Raw genomic sequence first — 10,755 nt, 5'->3', positions numbered from 1 at the left:
ACGCAGCCGAAAGCCCGGCAGCGCGCGCCCTCCCCCACGGAGAAGCCCCCGTGGAAGCGGCCAGAGGAGGAAGGGCTTTCCCCAGGCTTTCCGAGCGAGTCCGGGGGGCAGAGGTTCCTGGTTTCTGAGCTCTCCCTTCCAGCTGCCCCCGAGTTTCATGCAAAGTCCAGAGGGAGCCCAGTGGAAATTCCTGCGGCACTTAGAGCTGGAAGCCCCTTCCAGAATTCACCTCGTTCCTCCCGGACCTGCTGGGCTGACCGTCCTACACTGCAGGGGTCTTCTGAACTGGATAGTAATTCAGTCTCCCTCTGTCCCCCTTCCTGAGCTCCCTCTAAAGCTCTTATCATCTGGAAGCCACTTTTCACGTTCGAGCGAGTCCTTTATGCTGCAGCAACCTCTTAACAGCTCTGCTTTTCGTGGACGTGGCGAATCAATGGGAGACAAGAGTTAAAGACCTGGGCAAAGAGTGATTGTCCCCATTGACCAGAGTAAAAAACCGAGGCCCAGAGAAGGGGAGGGATTTGCACCAAGCCTACACTTGGGGTCTGTGAGGGTGGGTGCAGCAATCAGAACTCAGGGATCCTGGCTTCTCGGTCAGAGTTCTGCCTGCCTCTGGAATTCCCTTAGGCCCTCCATGATTGCCTCTTAGGACTTAAGTAGCCCCAAGAATGTCAAAGATGTCAAATAAGCCAATTTGGAAGCATCCAGGGCATCGCTGTAAAGAGCAGACTGTGCACAGGAAATACTGAAACGACATAAGCAAGAGATTCCCAAGTGCTCTGTAGAGTTTTTGTTGCTGTTGCTGCTTTAAAATAATCATTGGGTTGAACTGATGTGTTGAATGAAAATTGTGGTGCATTGGAATCATTTATCAAGGAAGAAATTGTGGAATTCCCTTGCCTCTCTGCCTGGGATCGGGAGTGCATTCCTGATTGGAGGCAGGGAGGCAGCTGGTTTGACCTGATAGCTCCGAAGCCCTGAGGGGTCATGTGGTGCCAGGCCCTGGCCAAAGCTACGCAAAGTCAGGTTCAGGGAAAACCACACGGCAGCTTTCCATGTATCACATCGCTGCAGGCTACTTGATCTTCCAAACACAGTACCTCAAAAATAGAGAGTCTCATATCCCTGACCCCTCCACTTGCCCACCCTCCAGACAGCCTTTCTCCCAGGAGCTCACGGCCTCCAGAGGCCTGGCCTCTTTAACATCTGCAACAGAGTGAGGGAATAGAGGCGTTATAGACTCGCCCCATTTTACAGAGGGGAAGACCCAGCAGAAAGTGGCTAGTCAAGAGAGATGAAATAAGTCCTGCAGAGAAAGGAGATAGAACCCAGAGTTCTGATGGTCTGACCAGACCAGGGTGTCATGGGGAAGTAGCAGGAAGGCCTTTATGCTGAGTTCTGCTGTGAGGCCCGCACATCATTTTATCGTGTGAGTTGCAATCCATCTCCCCCAGCCCGAGTAACACACTCATCCATGCACACCTGCACCCACTCAGTCCCGCAAGCACGTCCACACCTTTTACACGTCCACTCAACACAGCTGATACTGCCTGGTCGAGAAATAAGAGTCACAAGGCCTGGAGCCTGAGACTGGTTCCCATTTCGTCTCTCAGGCCAAAATCCAGCTCTCTCTTCTCTTCCCACCTGGAGACATGGCCACAGGTTGGGTTTCCTTTCTCTCCCATCATCACAGACCTTTTGCCCATTTCTTGTTCAGCCTTCTGACAAGGCCGTGTGCAGGGCAGGAAGGCCATGTGGGTGGCACTGAGATGAAATACTCAAAGGGCTTTCCCATGCTTAACTCTTAATGGCAGCTTCCCAGGCTCAGGACTTGACTGACTGGTCTTGGGGCAGAGGGAGGGGAGGCCTCTTCATGCTCATGGATAGGTTTGGGGTGGGTTCTAGTAGCTGGGAGGAGCACTCAGATGCCTCTCACTCCCCCACTGGACTTAAGAGCTGAGCCACTGATCCAGGTTCTCATGCATACTCAGCTGCAGAAACTGGGCTGTTGGACCCAACTAAGTACAACCTACTTCCCCCGTGGGTCCTCCCTCCATCTGAGATCTTCTTCAGCCCTGATGCCACACCCTTACCTCCCTCCACTCAGCAACCGCTGAGCCTGCCTACAACGCACATATTAAGAGCTTATTTATTCAAACAGTATTTATCAAGCACCCACTAGATGTTGAGGTAGCCTCTCATCCCCCATTCTCTCCAGGCCCATGCAGTACCAACCTTCCCTGCCTGCTAACCCTTCATGCCCACACGTTTCCACAGCATCGCAAAACCCCAATAGAGTTGCCAACTAACAAATTATTTTAAGATCCTAAAAAGGATCAAAAGAGATTACCAAGTGTCAGGATGCTCCTTAAATTCCTGCCTGGTGACTTGCGCATGAAGCACATTGAGAAAGCATCCCTTCTACGCCCCAGATAATTACTTTTCTGAGACACGCCTGTGCGGGAGTGCAGTGGGCCCCCCACCCCTTTGCTTGCCCGGTCCAGGCAAGGCAGTGCCGATTTCCCGCAAAATACAGAAGAGCTGAAAATCATTTAGGCTTTCAACAGCCTCCCCCATGAGCCCTTCAACCTCTTGTGAGCCTCATCCACGTTCCCTTAGTCAACCGGTACCACCATGGGATCCTCCTTCCTTATCAAATCTGCTCTCGGACACTGCTCAGGTAAAACCTGTTTCATGCTGAAGTGTGAAGGCTGATATAGCTAAATGTGTTGTTTTTCTCCTGTCCCAGGAGAATTTGCATTTTAACAAGGGGGATAACCTTGAAATATCGAAAGGAATCTCTAACTGTGGAGTTGCTGGCACAGGCAAGCTAGCCCGAAGGCAGAGACCTCCCTGGGTCCCCTGAATCCCCGTAACTAGCTGTAGGTTCGGCCCTGTACACCCAGGGCCCATCCCTGTATAATATCGAGAGCACCAGATGATGAGTTCTAGGCCCAGTTCTGCCGCTGACGCATCTTGAAGCACCAGTCACTTCTCTCTAGGGCCACAGTTTTCTCATTTGCCAAATTAGAAATTTGGACCAAAGGACCTTTTAGTACCTTTCCAGCTCTGACGTTCGCTTGACTCTTCCAAAGGGCAGGAGGACCCTGATCCAGCTCCTAAAGCCCTCCAGCCCCTACAGCTGTGGCCCAGAGGGAGTGGCCTGATGCCAGCACAGAGTGTGGGCAGGAACCTGGACAAGACTGCATGGCCTCTGTCCACAGTCGCCTGCCTGCCTGCTGGGGACAAAAGGTACCACTCAGCACATACACCGGTCCTGCAGAGTTACATAACCCTCCCAGATGGGGTATTCTGAACAAAGAGCAACAGCAGAACAGCCCATGTCCCCACGGTGCCCAGGGCCACATGTAGCAGTCTTTGCCTGTGGTGGCCTAACAGCCACAACCACCCTGGGATGGAATTTCAGAAGCCCACTATCTTTTCTTTTCTGTTTGTTTTTTTTTCCCCCCTTAGATGGTATTTCATCTAAGAAAGTTCTCTTATCTTTAGGCTTTATGGGAGAAAGTAGAGCTTTCCCTCAGCTCCTGCCCTTCTCCTCAACCACCACCCCAAATCCCACAACACATCAGGCTCTCCTTTTCTCAGTCAGTCCCTGCTGTTCTTTGCAACTTTTTGACATCAGAGGCCTGCAAAGAGTAGGGCCGCCCTTCCACCCCCAGGATGGAAGAATTTGGACAAATGGATATAGCTTTCATTCCAGGGAAGTTGCAAGCACTCTCCTGGTTCAGACTCCATTCCCCTCATGCTTTACTTTAATCCTTGACAAGGTCATATACTAGATGAGACTGGGGTTTCCCCATTTAGAAAATGGGCAAGGTCATTCTTATCACGATGGGGCGTGGGTAATAATTCAGATCACTCTGATTTCCTTAGAAGAAGTGCAAATAATCTTACAATGATTCAACAGAAGAAACTTAAGTTGAGCTTAAGGAAGCATTTCCCAACTATAAAGGCATGGGACCTCATCACAGATCATTAAGGGATGGTGGATTTGTCCTGCTTGGCTGCATTTCAAGGTAAGCTCCATATTCACTTATCTGGAACAGCTTGGGTATACATTGTCAAACGTAGAGGGGTAGATGAGAAAAGGGCACAGGTGGAAAGCAGGCTTGGAAGGATGGAAAGAATCCTGAACTTGGAGTCTCTCACTGTGGTCTTACTGTGGATGGGCCCTGGGTCCTGGTTTCTTTATCTATAAAAATACTACAATGTATTGAGCACTTCCTATGTGTCCTTAACAGTACTAACAAATGATGCCACCTAACTTTTAAATTTTACAACAACCCTTCAACATATATATTACTTCTCATTTTATAAATGAAAGCAACAGAGGCTTAAAGAGGGTAAATAATGAATGTAAAGTCTCATAGGTGATAGAGCAGGATTCATACCCAGATTTGCCTGATTTCAAAGCCCATGTTCTTAAAAAAATTTTTTTTTGTAAATGTTTATTTATTTTAAGAAAGAGGGAGCGCAGGAAAGGGACAGAGAGAGAGGGAGACAGAATCCCAAGCAGCCCCTGCACTGTCAACACAGAGCCTGATGTTGGGCTCAAACCCACAAATTGTGAGATCATGATCTGAGCCAAAATCAAGAGTCAGACACTTAATGGACTGAGCCACCAGGTGCCCCACAAATCCCATGTTCTTAACCACCTAGATCTTGAAAATTCTGTAATTCTACGGTTTCCTTGCATTCCTTTCAGCCTGAAAAACCTAATTTCTCCCAGTTTGTATTCCTGATCCTGTTTGTTTGTTTGTTCGTTTGTTTGTTTGTTGATGCCCATGTTCCTTGATATGGAGGTGACCGCCACCTTCTTCCATAGAAACAAGAAACTCTTTCCAGCCTGTGTGAGAACCTGCACTTTGTGCTTTTCCAGAAGCAGAGGAGGAAGGTGCTGCAGTGGCCCAAGCCTTGGAAATCCTGCCAGATGGCCTTGTATTTGGGGATCTGCCAGATGCAATGAGAGTGTCCACAGGACCTCAATAAGAACCCCCTTACGAAGCAGCTGCTTAGTGTCCAGGGCCACTGAGAGTCCGTTTGGGCCCCAGTGGAAAATGTTGAGGCTCCCCAACAAGGTCAGTCTGTCTAAAAACCTTTACACAGAATTTAAATTCAGGATCCAAGTCTCTTTCCAGACCACAGTCCTGCTGCTGGTTCCGGATCTCCCCTCCTTTTCCCCATCAGCTTCACTTTCATCAGCTCTCCACCCAGACCTGATCCCATCTGCCTTTTCTCATAAGTGACCTTTGAAACTCAGGCTGCACAGATATTTGCTGAATCAGCAGAAGCAACCACTGTTTCTCTTGCTTGGTTTCAGGCCAACGGGAAAATGTCCCAGGATGCCTTTGTGTGGGGCCCTTAAGGTGTTAAGTCTGTGGGCCTGGGAAGGGCCTAGGGATGGAAGGAAAGAGCGGGATGGAGCAAGGCATAGGGAGCTGGTGAGGAGGATGGAGCCTGGTGGGTTTTCCCTGAAGCAGGGGTAACTTGTTTCTCTTGAATTGTGTTCTTTTTGGATGAAAAGTTGGAAACAACAGTCGTCTGGGCTCTTGGACAAGCAGGGGACAAAGAATCTTTATACGTGCCCACTTTCTAGGTGAACAAAAAGATAAACACTCCTTACTCTTGGTGAACCTTCACTCTGGCCCCATTTTCCAGCTGACGAGCAAGAAGTCTTCTTCTTGCTGGGAGTAGAGGAAGAAATGGAGGATCTGCAGTTTGGTGAGCACTGGCCTTCACGTTGCTTCCTCAGCAACAGACCTTCCAGCTACAGGTAGGCAAGGACTCTGAGTGTCAAGGTCTTTCTCACTGTGTTGAAAGGGTTTAGCCTAGTGGGAGGTGATTAAGGCAGGGGGGACTGTACTGTCAGGGAACGGGATGATATGCATATGCAGTACTGGTATCTCTGCGAATTGAATCATGGCTCCGTCTTCCTTCCGGCTACCCTTGGCTCTTACTCTTCCTGACATAAACCCTTGACTCCAACCAATATAACCTTCTCTCTGGGCTCTCAATATGATTTATACGTTCTTCCTTTTCACCCTGTTCTCTTCTGATAGAGGGTGGCTCTCGGCAGCAGCAATCTGCTTATACTTGTTTAATGTTTCTTGATATATGCCTCATGTATGTGGAACAAGGACTGTTTGCTTCTTTCTTGTTTTTCCGCAGCACAGGGTGTACAGTTTTGAATGGGCTGGACACTAGATTAAATGCAGTTGACTGACTGACAGACCTTCACAGTCTCTTAATAGCTCTCAGGATGGGCCAGACATGAGCTGCCATCTCCAGGCAGACAACCCAGGCTCAGTAAGACCAGAGACACCTGCTCCAATCGGCATTTTAGATAACAGGCTAAAAAGCACAACTAATGACTTTCTACTCTCCTTTATCCTCTAGTCAGTATGATACCGTGGGGCTCAATAATTGACCCAAGATTTATTTTATGCTTAAAGGATGGGAGTAGAGAAGAGGAGACTTCTCTGGGCAGCTTAAATGGAACCAATGGATAGATAGAAGGGAGAAAATATGGGAGAGAGAAAGAGTTTGAGGGGAGAGAAGAAAGGGGAAAGAGAGAAGGAAGGAGAAAGTAGTGAGGAAGAGAAAATAGAAAAGGAAGACAAAGGATGAAGAAAGAGAAGAGAGGACAGGGGCTACTGAGCCATTCAGACTTCATGGCTACTTCATGGCTACTCCTACAAATTCAGTAGGAGCTGAATTTGGTTTATAATTCAGGAATCTTACCCAGCCTCCAGTAATCCCCTGCCTGAGGGCTGGGGAACACAGGCAAGCCCTCGGATCCACGGGCTCTAAATGCATGGTTGGGTGGGTGCGCAAGCATGTGCTCTGACAGGGAGTTGTGGTCACACTGAAGCCAGTAGCTTCAGGTAAGGTCATGTGCTTCCATGGCAAGAAGTAGACTTTGCCAGATCAGGCTGAGGCTCTGACTCCAGCCAGGAAAGGGATAATCAATTCTGTAGATGCTGTGAGCCTTGATTGAAAAAATAAAGAGGAGGAAGCTAGATCGCTGCTTTCATTAAGAGGCAAAAGCAGTGGGGGCTGGAGCTTAGCAAGAGCCAGGAAGCATACAGAGAAAGAACGTTAACCCCTCCAGCGTCTTTCTTCCATGTTATGTCTGCACTGGCTCACCCCCTCATCATTGCTTCCTTGGTCTGACCTCCAAGGCCACCACCTTCCCATCTCCCTCAGCAGAAGGAGGGAGAGAGGCCAGGCTGCATATTAATGCAGATCTGATGACAATTAAATGATCCATTATTTCCTGGTCCCAGGTTCCCCAAGGCTCTTGCCTCTCCTGGATTTGGGCAGGAAGAGGAGTTCTGAGAATAAGAGACAAACCGTGTAGGGAAATAATGCATCTAACACAATGCCTGGCCCCTTGTAACCCTCACTCAACCCTCAGCAGTCTCACCAGGGCTGCATTCTTACTATAACGAGGCCAGAGAAGGGCAAGTGAAAAATGAGAAAAGATTTCAGTAAAATTATGATCCAAAGACCTCATCTGTCATATCGTCTTCCTACTTCAGCACACCCAGTAGAGAACTGATTCATCAGGGAGCTCCCCAGGAGAAACACCAGGGAGAGGGCTGCTGGCTCTGCTCTTCTCCTCATCTCACCCTATCCATAAAGATCTCTCTCTGCCTGCTGGCTGCATCTAGCCCTGCACCATTGAGAGGTATGGGCAGAGGATGACAGCCATACAAAATGGGGGTCACAGGTAGAAAGCAGCATGGGGCCAAACATGTAGTCAGCTACAATGATTTATTCCTGAGGCTCTGTGGGGGGAACTTAGGTTGAAGTGAGGCAAAATAGTGGAAAGAAATGGGTGGCCCAAAAGGCACAAAAGGCATTCAGCCAGCCAAGATGTCCATGACTTCACATCCAAGGGGGGAGAGAGTTGCAGGGAAGAGGTAAGGTATTCTCTCTAAGTATCTTGGTGTCCAGCCTCAGGGAGAGCAGAGGGAAAAGCTGGAGGATCTAGAGGAAGGAAGGAGCCACTTGTGATATTAACCTCTTGTTGCCTGGCACAGCTTTCTAAGTGAAAGATTTTTAACAACTTCCACTCTCCTCCACCATTCTAATTATTTCTTATTTTTGTTTTGCTCCTATGGGAAGCAAAAACAGGACAAAGGAGAAGGGACGAGGAGGATACTATGGTGTGTCTCTGGTTTTGACTTGTGAAGCTGGATAGCAGTCCAAGTGACTCCTAAATCCCTGGTTTCCCAGCAAGTGTACCTGGACAGGAGAGTTTGGGCTCTCTAAGCTACTTTGGGGACCACAGTAAGTCCTTCTTTAAGAAAAATTATCTAAACCCTTCTTGCTCATGCTTCCCTGAAGGGATGCAAGGAAAGTGTGGAAGAGAAGGGAGATACCAAAGGGCATGAGGAGAAGAATCGGGTGAAGAACCATAATTACCAGGAAGCTGTGGCTGTCCCCAGGGAAATGAATGGATAGTTCTTCCTCCCCCCCTCCCCCATTTGGGAAAAAATCCAGGCAATACCTTGTAAGAACGTTGTGTTTTGTTGAACCATGGGGACTGAGGGAAAACTGACTTTCTGCTTTTTATGCCAGATAAGGAAAGAAAACCATGAAACTGAAGGAAGAGCAAATAGGCCATTGAGGGACCTGGGGAGGAAAGCCGCATCTTCTTGGGGCTTGAATCAAATGCTATACGTCTGCCAAGTCAGATCATCCTGGATCTTCATCCCTAAGAGCCCATGGTTCTGGTCAAATCTATCCTGCAAGCTAACGTATCCTGACCCAACTTCTTGAACTATATAGATGTGAGGAGAAAATGAGTTTTTAAGGAATACATCAAATCTCCACAAGTATCTACAGACCTAAACATGCTGAGACTGATGAAGGGGAGATTCTTGGCTTTCCTCCTTCCTCCCCCCACCCAGCTCTTCCTTTAGCATCACCATTGTCAGGATCAAGTGCTGAGTAGGTACTGATTTCCCCTGAAATGTTCTTCCATGCAGTTCTCCCGTCACCTGTATAATCAGAGGAAGGAAGCTGATATGTCACAGCCTTTCCAATACAGAGGTTGGAATATTCCAGTCCTCTTTCATCTCTTCTTCCCATGTCCCTAGTTCACAGACATTGAAATTAAAGAGCTTGAGGTCCTAGATTCCCTCCCTGGGGTTAATGAGTATATCTCTCTCAGCACCCAACATGAGGTATTCCTATTCTCACCAGATAACCAAGTGGAAATAGGATTTGCAGTCACCAGCCATAAACGAGAGATTTAAACATTCAAATACCAACAATTCCTTTTGCCAATTATCTCTTTCATCATTGTTCCCTTTCCACAATTGTCAACCACCCTGCACAGAAATCCTCTTTGAGTCAGAGGAAAAAGCTGTAGCCAGATTGAGTCCTCAAGCTATAAGAGTCCTCTACTGGCTTGGTGGGATGTGTCTTTGTGCCCCTTTAGTTCCATGGGGATTCAGAAGAAAGATGCCCACTCGGGTCAGAGCAGAGTAAGCTTCCCCAAAGAGCCACTCCTGGCTTTGATTCCCACTGCATCAGTTAAAGAGCTAGACTCGTTCCTCTGGGAAATGCTTTCTTCCATCCTTTATCTTCCTCTGTCCCCAGCTCCCCTGCCTTTCTCACATCATACCTACTTTTCAACCGTATCCCCTGCCTCCTTAATTTTCTCAGACCCCAATTCTACTCTGCCTGGACCCTAGCCCTTTTAAAGCTCTTAACATGCCTCTTTGCCAAGCCTCTGTCTTTTTCATATCTCACTCTCCATTCAAATAATTTTACTACCCAAACTCCCTTCCAAATTTTTCCTAACTTAAAAAATTCAACTGTTCTTTTTTCTTCGGTTTAATTTTCACCACAACTTCCTTCCAATCTTGTCTTCTTTAAAACCTGCCAGTTTCCGATATCCCCAATCCCTTAAAACCCATTTCTTTCCTCCTTTGCCCCCAGGAATGGTCTGGATGCTCTCTTTTGCTCCAACATCCCCTGAACCCTTTCAAACACTGATATCAATTCCTCTTTCCCCCCAAATCTCCTTGACACACTTCTACCTCCAAGCATCTTCTCATCTCTTCACTTTAGGTTACCCTAGTCCTTCAGACTCTTAGGTGCACCTGTTTTCTCCCTTATCTCCTGCTTTTACCCATTTGCTTCCCTTTCTGTCACAACAGTCCCCATCCCTTCTTCCCCACTCACTCGGGTCTCCTGCTCAGGACGCCCTTGCCGAGGGCAGCGGGGGATTTGTGCTGAAGGAGGGTTCCAGCGGCAGTGCAGCAACTCGGGGGACGCTCCTTCTCCTTGTCGGCGACGGCCCCGGGCGCCACTGGGTGCTGGTGGGGCGACTGGGGTGCGTGAGCCCTGCTGCTGGGGCCCGGCTGGGGCTGCGCCAGGAGCTGTCCGTGGTGCTGAAGCGGCGGCTGCTCCGGAGCAGGCTGTGGCGCGGCGGGCGAGAGCNGGGAGGGGCCCGGGCGGAGGCTGGGCTTGCAGCAGCTGCTGGTGCTCCCACAGGCTGCGGTTCTCGGCGCTTAGCTCGTCCAGCCGCCGCTCCAGCTCGTCGATGCGCTGGCGCTGGGTGTGGATGAGGCTCTGCTGGTTCTGCACGATGGCCGTAAGCTCCTTGAGGTAGAGCACGGCACGCACCGGGTTCTCCAGCAGGCTCTCCATGCCGCCCGCCGCCGCCTGCGCCCTGCCTGCCCCGCGGCGGGCGGCGGGGGGGGGGGGGGGGCGGCG

General features: G+C 49.3%; 1 protein-coding gene across 1 annotated transcript in view; it reads right to left on the bottom strand.

Annotated features, from left to right (window-relative positions):
• IQSEC3 (IQ motif and Sec7 domain ArfGEF 3) overlaps positions 1-10,689 on the bottom strand; it is a 109,661-nt gene extending 98,972 nt beyond the window's left edge. Inside the window, 4 exon segments of the mRNA XM_077759026.1 lie at positions 4,886-4,891; positions 5,607-5,705; positions 10,222-10,479; positions 10,481-10,689. Of these exon segments, the coding sequence (XP_077615152.1) occupies positions 4,886-4,891; positions 5,607-5,705; positions 10,222-10,479; positions 10,481-10,689 (572 nt within the window).
• Positions 10,690-10,755: the final 66 nt, after the last annotated feature.

This window comes from Crocuta crocuta, unplaced genomic scaffold (genome assembly GCF_008692635.1).
Source record: "Crocuta crocuta isolate KB4526 unplaced genomic scaffold, BGI_CrCroc_1.0 scaffold72, whole genome shotgun sequence".
Taxonomy (NCBI): domain Eukaryota; kingdom Metazoa; phylum Chordata; class Mammalia; order Carnivora; family Hyaenidae; genus Crocuta; species Crocuta crocuta.
Note: the sequence above shows the minus strand (reverse complement) of the source record. Positions and strands in the feature narration are given on the sequence as shown.